This window comes from Gekko japonicus, unplaced genomic scaffold, assembly GCF_001447785.1.
Source record: "Gekko japonicus isolate JY-2015 unplaced genomic scaffold, Gekko_japonicus_V1.1 scaffold1233, whole genome shotgun sequence".
Taxonomy (NCBI): domain Eukaryota; kingdom Metazoa; phylum Chordata; class Lepidosauria; order Squamata; family Gekkonidae; genus Gekko; species Gekko japonicus.
The window spans coordinates 309002-328564 of NW_015167087.1; the positions used below are offsets into that span (position 1 = coordinate 309002).

Here is a 19563-nt window from a genome sequence, read left to right on the forward strand (position 1 = left end):
TAGATCTTTATTTATATGGAACTGAGCCCAATAGCTTTTATTGAAGATATCCTTGCAACATTTTAGGGTGCTTTTGCAAGGATGTCGTTGGGGCAGCACTTATGAGTACTGATGTGCTGGCACAGCAAGTGTTTGAAAATCTAAATTCTTTTTCGCTCTAATAGTCTAGAATGAGAAATAATCCCATGCTAAACAAGTCTTAAATATTCTAGCTCAGTATAATAGAGTTTAATTTTTGGTTAGGATAACCACTAACCAGTAAAGTGACCAATATTTGCCTGGGATTGAGCATACAAGTATACATTAGACGTTGTTAAATCTGCTAGTGCAGAGTTTTTGTTAAAGCCTCTCTCTCCTCTCCAGTCTTAGAACTCCTGAAATTAATTTGGCCATAGTCAGGCTTATTTGATGTATGTGGAAATAAATATACAAAGTAAAAATTGCATTACAAAGCATTTTATATAATGCTATTCAGATTATATTATTTGTAACACACTAAGCCTTTTGCATTGCCCTTAGTTGGAACTTTTATTACTTTTGCAAGTAGTCTGTGTAGCAAATTTTACAGCCTTATTTAAAATGCTGTGAATTGCAATTTTATTTTTGAAAAAACAAGCAGTTTTATAGCTTACTGTGGCAATTTTTTGTTGTTGTTGTTCTGGCTGACGATAGGATTTGTTACATTACCTGTTGTGTAGATATTTATTTAGTGAAGGCAACACTGCCAGCTAGGTTTATGAAACCAATCTAGAGCTATTTCAAAAATAAGTTTTCATGTTTAGTCCAAACTGTACCTTTATCAATATACAGTAAAAAGTAATTTCAGAAATATAATCAATTAACAATTTATAAGGTAAAGGTTCCTTGCTCGAAAGCCAGTCGAATCCGACTCTAGGGTTGCGGTGCTCATCTCCGTTTCAAAGCTGAAGAGCCAGCGCTGTCCGAAGACGTTTCCGTGGTCATGTGGCCGGCATGACTAAACACCAAGGTGCACGGAACGCTGTTACCTTCCCACCGAAGTGGTACCTATTTATCTACTTGTAATTTCTTGCTTTCGAACTGCTAGGTTGACAGAAGCTGGAACTAGAGATGGGAGCTCACTCCATCATGCAGCACCCGGGTCTCGAACTGCTGAACTACTGACCTTCCACAGCCTGCAGTTCAGCATTCCGTGCGCCTTGGTGTTTAGTCATGCTGGCCACATGACCACGGAAATGTCTTCGGACAGCGCTGGCTCTTCGGCTTTGAAACGGAGATGAGCACCGCAACCCTAGAGTCGGATTCGACTGGCTTTCGAGCAAGGGAACCTTTACCTTTACCTTTAACAATTTATACATCACTTTTAATCCTTTCAAAAACAGCTACATTTTTCAAAGGGGTTGCTTTAGCAATGGATGTGGGTCCCGATATGTTCCCCCCCCCCCCAGAGCAATCTTTTATCAGGTCTTTGCCAGAGATGCTAGTTTATACATATAGATTGACTGCTTTCAAACACTCTACTTTCACTCTAATTTCAAACAACAAATACAAATACTTCTTTTACTAGGATTTGGTAATTGCAGGCACCAACCTTCAGGATGCCAGGCACAATAGCTGCTTTTGTTGGTCAAGTCCTAAATCTGCAATTATTCCTCATGTGTTAGTTGGGAGGATCTTGTTCATAAGCATAGAGTGAACATTTTTCTTCAGTATATAACAACTGAATGGCTCCTAGGAATCCAGTGAACAATGCCAAACCCTTCTTTCCTTTGGGAAGCATAAAACCCCTTTGCTCTTGGAGTAGGGGAAAAAATGGAATCCCATCAATACATTCCATTTTTGGTTCATATCAGTGTTATAAAAAAGAGCAATGTTTTATATCTCTTTCTTATTACCTTTTCAAGGGTTTTTGTTTTTCTGTGTGTGGGTGCATGCTCTAGTATGATACTTTGAGTGCAAATATAAGGCATAGTATTACCTCCTTATAGAGAATTGAACTCCCTTTTATCATTTCCATTTAATTTTGCTCAGTTTACTGGAGAAAATACATTTTTGTTGCCATCATTACTACAGCTTGACTTGAGCAAATGAAGTTATCATCTTTTTCATTGTATATCATTGCACATAATGAACCAATTTCTGTAATGTGCATATTGGCTGATTGGTGGTGATGGTGCATACATCAAAAGAAATACAAATGGTTCTTCACAGGCTTCAGTGACCTCAGAGTGCCTGGAGTAACGTTAAACTTATTTTGACTTGTAAACGGAGCAAATGTGACATGAGGGTTATAGAATAAGGGCATATATGTATCTTCCAACCCCTTGTTTTGACATAGTGCCGTCTTCTTTCAGAGGAACATTTTACCATTTTTTTCCTCTGACATGTTTCACCTTTCACTAGTTATTCATTCAACTTTTCCCTAAGAGATGAATTATTATTCAGGTACATATCTCCTGGCAAGCCTTTGAGAGTTCATCTCGTACTCTTTGCTGCATATATGTGAGCATTTCTAGTTTACCAGTCAGTTAGGAGGAGATCTGTGGAGGGAACGGAGCAAACATATGCAAATAAATGACAAAAATGTTATGGGGAAATCATTTGTGTGGAAATGTTTTTGATCAAAAAATATTGAAAAGATAAAATCTTTTTGGTTAGCTCAGTGTCTGCTCTAATCTTGTACAACGATTGGGATAATTTCTTAGACTATGTGATACTTTGGCCTTCTGTGAGTGGAGACAGCATTGAAGATCCAGGGTAGAAGTCAAGTTCATAAAATCCTGAGCAATTGCACACACTCAACTCCAGGGTCAGAGACAGATCAGTCACCATCCTTTGGAAACTTAGTTCTGGCCCAGCCCTCTATCCATCCTGGGCTGCATCTGTAAGAAATGCAGAAAGGGTAACCAAATGATCAGGGTTAGTACAAGCAAAGCTGGATGTTTTTGAGACATTTTACTTCATAAATTAAGGTTACTGGGAAGGGGGATCAAGACAGGGGATACAGAGGGCGTTCCCCCCTTCATACTCCTAAATGGAGTTGCCCAATGAAATTGATTGGCAGGTTCAGCCTAAACAAAAAAAATATTTTTTCATTCAACATATAACTAACTTATGATATCACTCTTATGAGACAGCCACTAGTTTCAACACATTCATGATTATCAGTATGTCTTAGCCATAAAAGCTAATTAGATTTTCCAGCTTCGCCAGCAGTGGTATCTTTCAGTGGTAGAGCCTATAGAAACATATAGGCTTCACCCCCTTCCTGGAAACATCTGACTGAACACAGCTGCAAACAGGCTTCTGAACAGATCTAATCCATTGGGCCAGATCCAGCAGATTTATTCTTGTGATTAGTAGCTACTGGAGAGTGTTAACAGTGTAAAGGGTTTCTGGGTAGCTTTTTAAAAATCAAATTATATCTTCTTGAGTATTGATATATTTTCATTTTAGTTAGGGGCTTGTTTGGCCAGATAATGTGTTTTTTTTAATGTTAAATATAGTTTTATAATGAGTAGGTATGCTTTGGATTTAAGGAACTTCCCTGACTCCACTGGACCCCAGGGAAGGTATATGATCTCTCAGAGCAGCACAGTTTTTCCATGTGCGGCTTCCTTCTGTGAGAGGTGGAAATGGTAGCAAATAGGGAAAGGAAGTCCTTATGAATGGGTGGAGAAGAGGCAAAAAGGCCTAGGAGACAAAAGGGTTATTTTAACGTGTTTCAAATGGGACAATGGTAAAAATAGCAGGCTTTTTGTTAGACTGAGTGAATGTTTTGTTTACTAATAGTTTATTGCTGATTTTATTAACGTTTGTGCATTATATATTTCTTGTATTGTTTTTCTGACATGCTTGAGCCTGGTAAAGGGAAAAGAAATATTTTAATTCAGTAGAGTCATGAGCTTTTAAGAAAGTGGTTAACTATGGAGATCCTTTTGAATTTCCATGGTTTGTTATAGGTTAACAGTTGCACACCAAAGCTTAATTCTTTAAACATTTTCGGATTCTCCAAAAATAGCTCCTGTATGGCAATGTTCCAGTTTGGTGTAGTGGTTAAGTGCATGGACTCTAATCTGGGAGAACCAGGTTTGATTCCCCACTCCTCCCATTGCATCTGCTGGATGACCTTGGGCAAGCCATAGTTCTGGCACAGCTGTCCTTGAAAAAGAGCAGTTTCTGTCAGAGCTCTCTCAGCCCCACCTACCTTACAGGGTGTCTGTTGTGGGGAGGGGAAAGGAGGGGAGTTTGTAAGCTGCTCTGAGACTCCTTTGGGTAGTGAAGGCGGGGTATAAATCCAATCTCCTCCTCCTCCTCTTCTTCTTCTTCTTCTTCTTCTTCTCCTCCTCCTCCTTCTCATGCAGCATTAGAAAGTCCCCTAACCATGGGTTATTGCTTTAATCACAAGCTGTGTTTCCATGCCAGCATCAGCCAACACCAGAGTTGTGGAGCTCTGGTTTGGATATGCTGCTTACAGCTGGATTTATGCATATGGCATAGAACTTGGCTCACCACACAAGCTGTCAGGATGTGCACTGTCCTTTTTGGTGGCTTCCATATGAAGACTGTGCCATTTCAATCAGCCCAGCCCCAGGGGAAAAAATCTATTTCATGTGTTCAGTTTTGTGTGAAATAACAGTGTTAAAAACCACCCAATCCACACAAAAGTTATGAAACTGCCTTGGAATTCTCACATGTTCTATCTGTTCATCTTATATGTTTACTTTAATGATACTGCTCTTACAGCCAATTCAGGTCTGAACAGTGTCACACTAAGATTCATCTTATATATTTGTAAACAGATATTACTAAACAAAACCACCCACCCATAGAGAATCAGTACACTGTCCTGAAAAGAAGTCACAGAATATTTAAAAATTAGGACAAGACTTCTAGTATTCAGAAGAAATAAACTAAAATAGCAAATGCCTTTGTTTATTGACCATAAAATAGCATCTGCAAATTATTTTTGTGATCGATGACCAAATGTCAGCGTTTTGAGCCTTGTAAAAATACCTTGAAGAAGATGTTTGCCCAGGTTTTGCTGGTTCCTTCTTCCCCAACCACACAGCATTTTTCTAGGAACCATTTCCCTTTAAAGCCTAGAAAGAAAGAGAAACCAGAGGCAAAGCTGTGTTCTGTTTCTTTGACTAGGAACCAGCAGAAGTTTGTAGCATGTGGAGAGAGGCAGAGAAGGCAGCAGAAGCAAGAAAGCAGGACATTTTGACTCCTTGCCCAGGGCAATCACTCTGGCCCATGTAGATAAATAACAGTGCAGTCCTAAACAAAGTCACAATCTCCCAAATCCTTGAAGTTGATCAGCTTAGAGGGGTGTGACCCTGTTTAGGATTGATCTGTAAGTAACAAATTACATGGCTGGGCATTTTTATAGTAGGCAAATGTCTGATTCCCATAGTTGTGGGTTTGGGGGGGGGTTGTATTTTAAATAAATACAAATCCAAAAAGTTACTTTTTCATTTTCGATTTAGGCTCCACTTTGTTATTCAACCATACATATACTTTTGACCATCGTTTCTGATACACTTTATCATCTTTACTCTGTAAATCAATGTTTAATCTATCCATTTCGGCTATTGCAATCAATCTGCTTATTATTTCTTCCCTGGTGGGAATCCGCTTGCTTTTCCAGTATTTAGCTAACAAGATTCTAGCTGAAGTCAAGATATATGTTATAAGATAAGAGTCATTATGAGTACAGCTGTCTGGAAGTATGTTTGATTTTTAAAATTCTGACTTTAATGCTAGATCTATGTTAATTATTTCTCGTATCATGCTACGAATCTTTTCCCAATATTTATAAATCTTTCTGCATCTCCACCACATATGATAATAAGTACCCACATTATTCTTACATTTCCAGCAGTTATTTGACATGGCTGGATAACACTTAGCTATTCTATCTGGACACCAATGCCATCTATAAAAGAGTTTATAGATATTTTCTTTGTACAAAGAAGACCTCATAAATTTTAACGCTTCCCAAATTTTTTGCCAATGATCCAATTCTATGTTATATCCTATGTCCTGCATCCGTGACCATCGTATTTTTAACTACCTTGTCCTCCATATATTCATTGAGTAAGAAATTATATAGCTTCCTGATGATTTTATCATCCATAGGTAACCAAATTTTATCCAATTCAGTTTTTTGTTTATAAAAACCAGTCTTACTATCCATACTAAATCTGGATTTTAATTGTCTAGTTTCCCACCACATTAAATGGATATTTTGGCTGTGGAGATCTTTCTCCTGTTTTAGCCTCTCTGTAAGGTAAAGGTAAAGGTTCCCTTGCTCGAAAGCCAGTCGAATCCGCCTCTAGGGTTGCGGTGCTCATCTCCGTTTCAAAGCCGAAGAGCCAGCGCTGTCCAAAGATGTTTCCGTGGTCATGTGGCTGGCATGACTAAACACCAAGGCGCACGGAACGCTGTTACCTTCCCACCGAAGTGGTACCTATTTATCTACTTGCAATTTCTTGCTTTCGAACTGCTAGGTTGGCAGGAGCTGGAACTAGAGACAGGAGCTCACCCTGTCTGGCGGCACCCGGGTCTTGAACTGCTGAACTACTGACCTTCCACAGCCTGCAGTTCAGCGTCTTAACCACTTGAGCCACCGCAGCTCTGTATCATCCAATAAATCTTCATAACATACTCTTTTTTCTTTATTGATTAGAGTGGGCTTTATGAAAGCTGCCAGGGGTGAAACCCATCTAGGCATTTTTTGGTAATAATGTTCTTTTATCTCTTTCCATATTTTTATTAAAGCTCCTCTTATGATAAGTTGCTTGAAGTTTGAGTGTATTGAGTCTTTCCTGTACCATATATACGCATGCCATCCCATGCATAAATCATGGCCCTCCAGCTTCAAATTTCTGATGTTTTCTAAAGTTATCCAGTTCTTTACCCAACTTAATGATGCCGCTTGTAATATAGGTTCCAGTTTGGTAAACCAAACCCTCCTCTTTCCTTTTTATCTTGCAACACCTTCCATCTAATCCTTGGTTTTTTAGAGTGCCAAATAAATTGCCTAATATTCTTGTCCAAGTCTTCAAAATATGACATTTTTTAAAGTATTGGTAAATTTTGGACTAAAAAGAGGATTCTTGGTAACACATTCATTTTTATTGTTGCTATCCTACTGATAAGGGATAGTTGTAGATCTTTCCATTTTATGAGGTCCTTTTTATTTCTTTCAGTAGTTCATTGTAATTATCCTCTATCAAAGAACTACTTCTATTTGTCACCTCAATACCTAAGTATCGTGGTTTTTTGCCACTAACATTGAAGAGATGTCTTGTATTTGCACTATTTTTCATTAAAATGTTAGTCTTTTTAAAATTAATTTTAGCCCCACTACTTGCCCATATTCTTGTATAGCTTTGATCAAATGTGTGATAGATATTGTAGGATCTTCCAAGATAAATACTAGGTCATCAGCAAATGCTTGTAGTTTGTATTCTTCTTCCTTTATTTTCAACCCTTTTATTTGGGGATCCTCTCTTATTATATCATTTAATGTTTCTAAAGTGAAAATAAATAATAAAGGTGATAATGGGCATCCTTGCCTCATTCCCTTCTGTATCTCAATGTTCTGAGTCATGTCACCATTTATTATCATTTTTGCATTTTGTTTTGTATATATTGCCTTAATCATTGAAAGAAAGGATGCTCCACAGTCCCATAATGCCATTTTTTGATGTAAGAATTCCCAGTTTACATTATCGAATGCTCCAGAGTCATGTACATCTTTCTGTTTGGGCCATCATTCAGGGATAGGGAAATTGTTCTCTAGCCTTTATTTTCAGTTACTTATATGTCAGTTTTACTTACAAAGTTTCATAATTATGTCTCCGTAACCGTGTGCTAGGTTACTTTGTACACAACTTGATGTGTTAGATAAAAATAAAATAAAAATCCAAAACCAATAACAGTTGCCAGAAATGTATACATGGAAAAAAAAAACATGGTGTAGTGCTTACAGTATTTGATTATGTGACTAGGGTTCAGATTCCCACACTGCCATGAAACTCACTGTCTCTGATTCTAACCTACTGCACAATGTGTTGTGAGGACAAAATTGAGGAGGGAGGGAACATACAGGCTGCCCTGACTTCCTTGGAAGAAGGGCAGGATAAAAATGTGCTTGAAGTGAAAAATATTTATAAAAGACTTTGTTTTTCAATGATATTAGGGGAGTTTTCATTGCAGTGTCTTATAAATAAGTCAGGTCATTCCAAAATTTATTACTGGTCAGCTGGGCAAACACATGATTTCAGTTGACATGATTCTTGGGAAAAGTCTGAGTCCAGTTGCACCTTTAAAACCAACAAAGGTTCATTCTGGGTATAAGCTTTTCAAATGATTCTTGGGGTCAAAGCACAAAATCAGCCTTTATTCCAGCTTGTTGTTTCCTTCTTCAAACAGAGCTACAATGAACCTGTGGATGTTAAGGTATCCCAGCAGCCTCAGATGATTAATACAAAGCAGTCAGTGTTCCATGGATCTACACAGCCTCACTCGGCACTGTACCTAAGTTCCCATTATCACCAGCAAGCGGGAATGAATCCTCACATAACAGCCATACATCCCAATATTCCTAGGAATATAGCACCTAAACCGAACAACCAAATGCCTGTGACTGTTTCCATAGCAAACATGGCGGTCTCCCCACCCCCATCCCTTCAGATGAGCCCTCCTCTTCACCCACATCTCAGCATACAGCAACACCAGCCGCTTACAATGCAGCAGTCCCTTGGGAGCCAGCTACCGATGCAGGTCCAGTCTGCTTTACATTCGCCTACGATGCAGCAAGTAAGTCCTACTTAAATTTGGAAACCTGTCTCAGAAGTGTGTGTGTGTGTGTGTGTGTGTGTGTGTGTGTGTGTGTGGCTTAATCATTTGTGTCCTCTTTTTTTATTCTCAGCTTACAAGCAGTGTTGGTGCCTCAGATGTAAATTATAGCCCCCTGAATGTAGCTTCTGTCTGTGGGGAGAGACCAGGGGCTAACCTGCTCCAACACCACATCAAAGATTCTAGTATACCCACACCCTTTGGATCAGGGAGGCTAAATGGCAGAAATGCCTAAGTGATTGTTACATATTGAATGGCTGCCTTTTCCAGCATGTTCCCATGAGGAAGCTTTGTTCTTTGCAGCAGCATCTCTTGACAATGGCCCTTTTTTCTACAGCATTTTCTGCAACAATCTGGGCCCAGGCTTTTTCAGTGGATGCCCCATACCGCTGAAACAGCCTCTCAGAAGGGGTCAGGGGGTCCTACCCTCCTGGTTTTCCAACAAGGCTACAAGACATAGTTGTTCAAAGGACTTTGGGGGGCAACCTGAGCCTGAATATAAGGAAACTACCCTGATGGTGGGGACATAAGGTGTTTTTACATTGGTTGTTGATGTATTTTTATGTCTGTTGTTCTAATGTTTATTGTTTTATTAAATTGTTTTTATCTTGTTACTTTGGGTCTTGAGATGCTCAGAATAAATGCGGGCATATAAATATCTTGAATGAATTAATTAATATATTTCTGCCATAACCCAAGATGTTGGCAATTTTATAGCTATATTGGCAATGTTAAAAACAATACTCAAGGATACAGTGCAAAACTGCATTTACGGCATTTGTGATAGCTAGAAGAGGTAGTTCATATATCACAATGGATATAAGTTCAATGAGCTCTTTCCCCTCCCCACTTCTATTAGTATAAGACCCTGTACAACAAGGTAGAGAAAAATTCATGGTAATGAGAATCATGGCTAGTAACATTAATTGCTATGAAATGTGACTTTGCTTTCATTCTTTTGGCCATCAGTGACACATGAGAGACTTCAGATGACCATTACTCTACCAAATATTATTTTAAATAAGCACATAAAAGTGCTTGTATGTTCCTCAGTCCCAAAAGGAAGCAATCCTCCTCTTTTCACTGTGTCTCAAGTAGCCTAAAGTCCCCTTTTTCTGTCATGCATTTGACTGTAGCTGGCATGCCATCAATTTATATCTCAGCATGGAAATATCTTTGTATTCTGATATATTATTGTTGGCTTTTATGACCCACGGCACTTTTATGACCTCCCTCCCCAGTACTATGCAGGTGTTTTCATTTAGCTGAAAACTGAAGTGACCAGAGAGTTTTCATAAGTGGTGACAGTTAATTTAAAATTTCAGTATTTGTGAGTTTCCCCACTTATATTTTCAGTAAGCTTTAACTTGTGTATGTTATAATGAATCCATCATGTTGCTCATTCACCTAGACGTGTAGCCTCTCTCTGGAGGCTTTCATAAGTTGAGTGTCAGATGTTACCTTTTAAATCATGAACTTCTTAGAAATAGGCAACTGAGGGGAAAAGTCTGAATTAGTCCAAGTTCTTTAATGATCATAAGCTAACAAAAAGCTTTGCAGGAACTTGGCAGTAACCAAACACAAAATATTCTATATAATATTGATACAAAAACTAAGAGGTTATCAAATCACAAGCATTTTGCTATGAGTCTTCATAAGAGAATTTCTTCTAATAGGAGCCAAAGTCACCAGTATTGTTAGGAAATTCAAAGCCATCCTTCCTTTGTCTGTCTCTCACACATGCACACATCTGGGGTTTTGCACGTTACCACATCTTGAGGATGAAAAGCATGTGTTTGACAGTTTTGTGAATACTTTAGGCATAACTTTCAGATGGAACTCTGAATTCCTTCTTGGGGTGTTGAAGTATGCATAATCTGGCTATAAGCCAAAGCCACATTACTCTGTTCCAACAATATAAACTCCCTGTCTTTTTAAAGATATTATTTGTGGCATTTCTCTAAATCGTAACATACACAGTAGCTATCATATATACATACCTAAATCTACATAGTCTTAGTATGTCCATCACTCTTCTATTCCACTAAACCATTGATGAAATAATAATCAAAGCTTTTGCTCTTGTGTGTTGTTACTTCTGAGTCTCTAATGTTGCAAATGAGAATAAGCCTATGTACTGCTGCCCCAATGGAGAGGTGCTTCTTCCCAAGGGCAATAATGTATATAGAGTATATGGAAACCATACATATTTTTGAAGTACATTTTTACTGATAATTCAAAATACCATTGATTAGGTTTATTTTTATTTAGCAGTATGCCTTCATAAATGGTCATTTAATAAATCATAGTTTCATTTTATTTAGTTTGGATTTTATTCAGTAAACTCTTGGGCATGCTGGATTTTGTTAGTGTTTCTTCTCTGCCATCATTTTTTCTCCACACCATGTTTTTGAATGTGGTTAAGAGGCAGAAAAATCATTAATATCTGTCAACTGTCCTTATAACCTTAAGAGAAAATCTTCGTATGATATCACACGGACAGATTTTCAATTTCCTTGTGTAATAAACAGATGCTTTAAGATTTGGATGTAATTTAAAGGTTTAAAAACATCACATTGAGATTGATGAATAAATCAGTCGTAAAGACAAAAACATTGATGCCTGTTGAAAATACCTCTCCAGACAGGCAGGAAATGAAATTAGTTCCTGGTAAAGTGTAGAGATGAAGATCACAGTTTAGGTTGTGCTGCAGGCTTTTTAGTACTTGCTGCAGTTGCACACAAAACCTCCAGCTAGGGATACAGAAATCTAATTAAAGAGCAAATGTCCCATCTGACATCAAATTAATCTTTATCAAGTTCTCTATTTTTTATTTCAATCTGGCACAAGAAAATTAAATTTAAAATTCGAGGCATGTCACAGAAACAGTTGGTGATTTTATCTTGAACATTACAATGCAAAAACATTTGGCATTGTCTCATTAGCCCATGGAATATCCATTTCCGGAATTATTTTTATTGCTGCTCTGTTTGCAAAGTCCTTACATAAAATAATATTTTAATATTTCTTTGTCACAGTGGCACACACATCCATTGCTTTTCAAGATCTGCTGAAGCTTTTTTGCCAAAATTTGGACATGATTGCCTTTTGTCAGCTTTACATGTCTAGAATCCTTCAATTATGTTTTACTAGCTTTGGCAAATAAGTTTCCTGCAAACAACATGATTTCCAAAAAGCTTAGAGGGGCATTAAAACATTTGGATAGTTAAATTGGGGGGGGGCTACAAATATGTATTGCATTGGCTTGTGGCTATAGTGGGCAAGGGGATCTGTCATCTGGATAATATGAAATCCTGAAAACTAATATTCGTGTAACTATTTCTTGTGGTATGATAATTGTGTTTAATGCTTTCAGTCAGGATCAATAGCTGTGATTGCTTTTGTAACAGAACAACAACAAAAAATGAGCAAACGTACTAGAAAAGCTACTCATCAGATCTGCCCCAATATCAAATTTGAGAGTTCCAATATGAACATCAAACCACCCATTTAATGGATGGAGGAGCAGTATTATGTTAAATGCAGGCTCTGTTTCCACTATCTGCTACAGCGCTTTCTACAGTTCATTGAAATGACTTCCTTTTGTCTGAAGAATGTGATTTGTAGATCGAGGTACTGTGGTTGTATTCACAATTCTCAAACTCTGATTAGTCTGTGATTAGAACATGTCTGGTTTATCTGTAGGATCACACATTTCGTTCCCCTCTCTCCTACACTTTCCCTTTGTGCGTGGAGATGAGATTGAAAACTTCCTTGTATGAAAAGAAACTCTGGGATTGAATAATGGTTTAGAACCCCAGTTTGTAGAAAAGGGAAGGAACACTGGGATTTTTTTTCAAATGTCCCAATTTGGACAGTACATCAAACTGATTTCTCTCAAACCAGCCAGCCTCCAGTCTCACTTTGCATGAGAGATATATAAATTCTGCGATAAATGGCAGTCTATTTAAATCATGATTATACAACTTTATACAAAGCTATTTCATAAACTGTTTTAGCTAGAGGAACTGCAATTGGTGCTTAGTCTCATTGACTTCAATGGGTCAAGCAGTTCAGTAGGTCTCAGTCAGCTGAAACCCAGCTCCTGAAGCTTAAGTGACCTATTATTGACCTGCTCATTTTCTTCCATTATAATTGGAGCCTGTGTTTGAACTATGAATATGAAAAAGTTTCCTTAACTTCTTGTAAGTATCAAATAACCTTGAGAAAGTACTATACCTAGCTAGATTTCCTTCAGGATTCTATTCAGGTACCTGATGCTTTAAGAGAAGTATCTACTATGACCCAAAATATGTTATTTTCTTAAGCATATTTATTGCAAAAATATGTATAACTAAAACTTTCTACATAAATAACTTCTGGATTCAAGATGTGTGCCTTAGACTGATTTTCTTTGGTAATTAAAAAAAAGGCCAGAATCAACATAATTGTATTTATATTACAGTTGAGCCAAAACTTCATGTCTAAATTTGCCTGTTTGATGGAGAGTTTGTTGACTAGCTAAGCAAATCTCATGAAGCTCAGAAGTGTTTCTCTACTTTTTTTTACCAAGACCTAGACTGGTAGGTGGGGTAGTGTGAGTAACATGAGCTTCAGTAGGTTTACAAATAGCATATAGAGGGATGCTGCCTAAGCTTTAACACCATTTGGGGCAGGAAGTCCCCTTACATTTGGTCAGATAAGTTCAAAGTGGCACAGCTCTTGTGCTTCCATGTGCTGTGCCTTGAGCGCTAGGTCAGGACCTTCAGAGATCCCCGGAGACTTAAAAAGCAGCCTTCTGTGTACTTTTGTACACTTGTTTTTAGTATCTAAGACTGGGATAAAAAGTAAAATTTCAGTGACGTTTCAAATCCAGTGATCTGCAGTTGAGCAAATTTTCTATTATATGTTCCACCACAGAGGACCATTTCAGTGCAGGTTTGTACACTGCATGAGTACTACTTTGGGTTACAGAATGCCCAGGTAATTGAGGATAATAAAAAGGACCGGTAACTAGATGGTAGTTGCTTTAAAATATACCACATTGTGGCAGAAACTTCAGGAAAGAGGTTTCTGTTCAACCCAATTAAACCTTTTGCTTTAGCAAGTGCATCTTCTTTTGATGTCCTTGGAAAGTTCATCTCTTTAGACCCATCCAGCTTGTATTCCTTAAGCAGGCATTAGCCAGTTTATTGCTGTGCTTGTACACTATAAAGTACCCCTAACCTTTCGGCAGCCCTCTTTGTTTATTTAAGCTAAATACTGTATGGAAAAATCAATGGTTACCGTTCTCGAAAATCTGACCAACTCTGCTGCTTTTGGCAAACAACGTTTAAGCATGGCTCACTCTTGGCTGAAAACAACAGTAAGGGTCCCCCCCCTCCCCTCTGTTTTTGCTACATTAGTCCAACAACTGTTAAAAAGCCTTAGTTGGATTTTTGTGTAGTTGAGAAAGAAGTGCAAATAAAAGAAGCAGCAGATGGTCCTTTTGTGACTGCACCAAATAAAAGGGGTTTGAGAACAATAATTGTGAATAGGTGTAGTCTAATAAAACACTCAGCCACCTGCTGCCTGCATCCTTCAAAAAGATTCTGTTGCATATTCTTGGAATTAACTAATAGTGTATCCTTGGGTTGAATCGAAATACGAGCTGTAAGAAACATACAGACCTTTCTTTTATTTCCCTGTGCTGAATGAGTTGTTTTTCATGGCTTTTAAAATGTCTCTATTCTTTGTCTTGGAGTTCTATACTATTGCAGTGTGTTATCTTGCATTGCTTCTCAACCAATTAAAATTATTTCTGAAAAGACAAAAGCATCTTATTCCCCCTCCCTTTTTTTTTTGCTTGGAGAACATAGAAACAGAGCTTGGGATTTTTTCAAGACTTTCAGTTAAGATGTTAACTGGGCTAATCGAACCTTGCTTTGATTTTTTAAAATTTGTTTTGGTTTGTTTCTTTTCTTGTTTAGGGCTTTACTCTTCAGCCTGACTACCAGAATATTATCAACCCTACATCTACAGCTGCGCAAGTTGTTACTCAAGCAATGGAGTATGTTCGTTCAGGGTGCAGAAATCCTCCAGCACAGAGTGTGGACTGGAATAATGATTACTGCAGTAATGGGTAAGCAGCCAATAAATGCCACCATGCATTGATGAGTATTTATGACATATGTTGAGCAATTGTTGTGGTATCTATTTTTTTTATTCTTGTTGCCTAAATATGATAACAAGAGTTTAGATACATTTGTTTACCTAGAGGCCTGTTGTGAAAAAAGCATTTTAAAAAGTAGTAGTGTTTTGCTTTGTATCAATTACATTTCACTTTGTCTAGGAGAGCCAAAGGTGGCAAACCTTCATATATTTAATTGCAAAGAAGTCTCATATTTCACTGAAATCGCTGAGACATGGAACATTGTGTCTAAATGCTGTAGTCAGAGGAGACAGTGTTAACTTGGGGCTACAATCCAATGAGCTCTTTTCCCCATGTGATGTAGTTGCTTAGTGTTGTTGTGACAATAAATGGAGGGAGGGGCTTCCCTGAGCTCCTTGGTGATAAAAATTTATTAAATTAATAAGCAAAACCTGTGAAAGAAGGGTAGAGGTTGTCAGAAGGAACTTTTCTCACTTTTATACCCAAGAGCAATCTCCTGGCCTTGGCCTTGTACCTCATCTCCTCTCATCTGCTAGATAGTATGAGGGTTTCCTACTGTAAAAGGAACAACGCCCCCTGCAATAACAAAACTGATATTCATTTCCTAATCAGCACCAGAGGAAAGCTCCACTGTCAGTAGATCCAAGCCACTGTGTTGTTTGTATCATGACTACATAAGAAAACCTTTGATCATGTAGCTACTACAGGGAGGGGGAGAGGATCAAAAGTGAATCTATTTATCTAGCTTCACTAAGATGGAACAATCTGTGTATCTTTAGTATACTGAATCACAAGCCCTTGTGTTCAAATACTCTGCAGGATCAAAAAGGTCTGTGGAAGTGGGATGGAGTAAGTCACATGGGCTGATAGATGAAAGGAATATAAAAGAGAAATTAGCCAATGTTCAGCCTTGATTGGATCAAGTACTGCATGGAATTTTGCCATAAAGCTGAGTAATTCCCCATTACTTGTATGTGAGTCTGATTCAGGGACTGAGATGGTGTTCATGTGTGCATGTGCATGCATGTATCTTGTCTTTTTGTGGCAGGAACCCTTTTGAATAATTCATTTATGGGTAGAAAGTCCAGGATCAAGTGAGTCGGCCAATGCTGGTTTAACCCACTGGGAATTCAACTTTGTTGATTGCTGCAGCAAACGTATTTGCATGCCTTGTCACTAGCAATGAAATATGCATTATCTATTGGTGCTTTTACACCCACCTCCCACACAGCATTTATTTATTTATAATTTCAGTTTATATATTGCCCTTCTGTGAGTTCACAGGGTTCAGGGCGGTTGACAGCAACAAAAAATACAATATAAAACCGAAAATAAAACACTCAGGTTAAAATTAAAGAACATTAGATGGCGCCAAAATAAATACAGTATGTCGTTTATAATAACCACAGGCCCCAGTCACACAGGAGGTTTTGCCCCGCAAGAGGGATGGATCAAGGGCGCAGCGAACGGACGCAATCACACCGCAACATCTGGGAAGCGATGAGCACCTCTCCCCGATCCGTCCCTTCAGCCCGAAAACGCGCATTTAAAAAAACCTAGGAAAGAGTACTACCAACCTGAAACGCCACAGCAAGCGTAGCCATGGGATCGCCGGCGTGCCCGTCTTCAGCAGCATTCGAGGCTCCCGGCCGAACTGCGGATGCGCACACATGCGCAGCCAGCTGCCTCGCTCTCTCTTCTGTGGCTTCCCCCCCCCCCCATCTGATCATGCCGGGGAGCAACTGCACGGCGGCTCCGGGGGTCTGTCTGATCCCGCCCCCACGTCTTTGGCTGCACCAATTTCCCCCGTGTGACCGGGGCCACAGTAGCAGAACAGGGAACAATTGCAGTTTTTTAGTTCACGTGCAAAGGAAAGATGTTTTCCTGAAAGAGAATTGCTCCATAAAGAAAAGACATTTAAATACTTATCACAACTGACATACATTTAATCAGGCTATCTTCTGGAAAGGTCCCAATAACCTGATATTGAAGTAGACTTGCCATCCCCCAGTGGGGTAGCTGGTGCTTGTTTCCGTCGCAGCTTGGAGCAGTGGCAGAATAATTTAAAAATGGCCTTTGGACTGATGGCATGCCATTAGTTCCAGAGGGAAAATCCAGAAGTGACATCAGGTCTTTCACTTTCAGAAGTTTAGAATATGGTTACATGGGATAGGCCTTCTCGGCGGCAGTTAGGGTTGCCAGCTCTTAGAAGACACAAATCTGGCAATGGGGCCCGCTCGTCTTGGATTTGCTGCAAAACTGAGGGAGGAAGGAACAGGAAAGGCAACATAGGAATGAAGACTGTCATTCCTCTTCATTTTTAAAATTATCAGAATGACCTGAATCACTCTCTGATCTCACCCAAATTCTTCTGAGTCTTTCTGATAATGAGGGAAACATATATAACTAATAAGAAAGATAATTAAAAATTGCCCCTTATCTCCTTTATAAGAAAACCCATTCATCTGACATCTAGCCAGTCGTGCCAGTGGAAAACTGGTCATCCTGGCTTAGGAGAGTGTTTTAATTTGCTTAATTAGATCTGATTGTCTCCTTACCCTGCTGCTATTTACAGTTATATTGTTTTATCTGGCTGTTTTTGCTGAATATTATTCTATTGAAGCAATGTGTTGTGGAATAGTAAAGGTTTCACATATTGTTGATTTTATTTTAGTCTTTCAAGTATACCATTACTCTGAAAGCTGCATTGGAGAACCCATTGTGATGAAAAATGGGATATGAATATTTTAATAAATAATATGCATTTTACTCGGGAGATGGGAGCATACTGATTTCAAGAGTTAGATGCCCACCTAATATCTGGTTGTGATGGCTAATGCTAATTTTTGTTCTCTTTTTATTCACCTTTGTCTACAGGGCCATGCAGAGGGACAAAGCCTTGTACCTCACCTGAACATGTTTGGGGAAAGCACCTCTCCTTTCCACTGAGGAATGCAGGGAAGTCTTCTCATCATGATTGCTTTGTGCAGTCAAGGCAGTTCTGCATTTATTTAGAGAATATAAGTTGCTAAGCACTTAGGACTATTTGAGCTGGTGGGTCATTCACTCTGGGAAAAAAATAGTCTTGCTCCTTCTTCCACCCCCTTCCTTCTTTTTCTTTCTCCTCCAACATCCTTTAATGGACATTGCTTTTCTTCTTTTCTTTAAGGAAGGAGGCTTGGACCATTCAGATTTTATGTTGGTTTTTATTTTTGCTGTGAAGTGCTGCGCTAGTAACTGCCTTAGCAACTGTAGTCTTGGATAAAAGTCCTGGATTTTCCATTGGTTTTCATAATGGGTGTTTATATGAAACTACTAAAGACTTTTTAAATGGCTTGATGTAGCAATCATAGCAAGTTTGTAAATAGCATCTATGTTACACTCTCCTAGAGTATAAAATGTGAATGTTTTTGTAGCTAACTGTAATTTGAAACTGGCTCATTCCAGTTTATTGATTTCACAAAGGGGGTTAAATTGGCAAACATTCATATTTTTACTTCATTTTTAAGCAACTGACTAATAGTCTATATTTTCAAACTCTTTGAAAGAAAAAAGGAAAAAAATATTCCCAAATGAGTTTAATTAAGCAGAAATTGGCTTTGTGTCATTAATTATACAAAAAATTTAGTGTTGAGAAAAGAGGAAACACATTTATTTTGTACTGCCTAAAACTGCTTTTTTATCACTTTATGTGTAACGGTTAGTAAACGTCATTTACGTCCTCTTATGTATAAAACTGCCAAATGCTTTCTTGATATTTTATTAGATGCAGAAACAGATTGGAAACAGCTAAATTATAACCTTTACATATGGCTATGTATTATTGTTTCTTCATACTGTGTCTGTATTTAATCTTTTTTTATGGAAGCTGTTGCGCCTATTTATGAAATAATAAATATAGGTGTTTGTAAGTAAATTTGTTAGCATCTTAAAGAGGATTTTTTAAAAAAACTAATTTTGTTGGCATCAATGTATTTGCTGCTGGTGTGGATACTTTTAGTTTTTACCGTGATATGAATAAAGTCAAACCAGCTTTTTTTTTTTCCTCCTGGGAGAAAAAAAATATTCTGCAGTTCATATGCTGATCTGAGACCAAAAGAGAAAAAGATACTTCCCTGTTTCTCTAGTCATGCAAGAGGAAACTGTTCAAGTAAAACATTATTTGGTCCCTATTAGAGGTGACTGAACAAGGAGACGCAGATTGCAATCCAAAGTCTGATGTGTACAGGGACATTCCCATACTTTTCTGTGAAGGAAAGCTTTCTGTACATGCACCGAGGCTGTGTTACATGCACAGGTCATTCCCCTGCTTGTAGATGACAACAGGGAAACTGGCTGCACCAGTACAGTTTCAGATAATGTGCTGGGTGCTAGAACATTGCCACCATTTGTAAATGGATGCCTTTGGTGGTCAAAGAACTTCTCCCCCAAAAAGCAAAGGGGAATTAAAATAGAAAAAGAAAACCAAAATTTGAAGTTACCAAAAATGCTTCAGGTACGAAGGCAAAGGAGCTATGTGATGATCTTTTTTTTAAGTAGGAATTAGTAGAAACAAGGCAATTTCA

The 19563-nt window shown here is 38.3% G+C and overlaps 1 protein-coding gene across 1 annotated transcript in view; it reads left to right on the forward strand.

Moving 5' to 3' along the window:
- TOX (thymocyte selection associated high mobility group box) overlaps nucleotides 1–18015 on the forward strand; it is a gene marked incomplete at its 5' end in the record, with an annotated part of 161665 nt that extends 143650 nt beyond the window's left edge. The window contains 3 exons of the mRNA XM_015412855.1: nucleotides 8422–8808; nucleotides 14817–14968; nucleotides 17876–18015. Of these exons, the coding sequence (XP_015268341.1) occupies nucleotides 8422–8808; nucleotides 14817–14968; nucleotides 17876–17912 (576 nt within the window). The remainder of the gene's footprint in view (nucleotides 1–8421; nucleotides 8809–14816; nucleotides 14969–17875) is intronic.
- Nucleotides 18016–19563: the final 1548 nt, after the last annotated feature.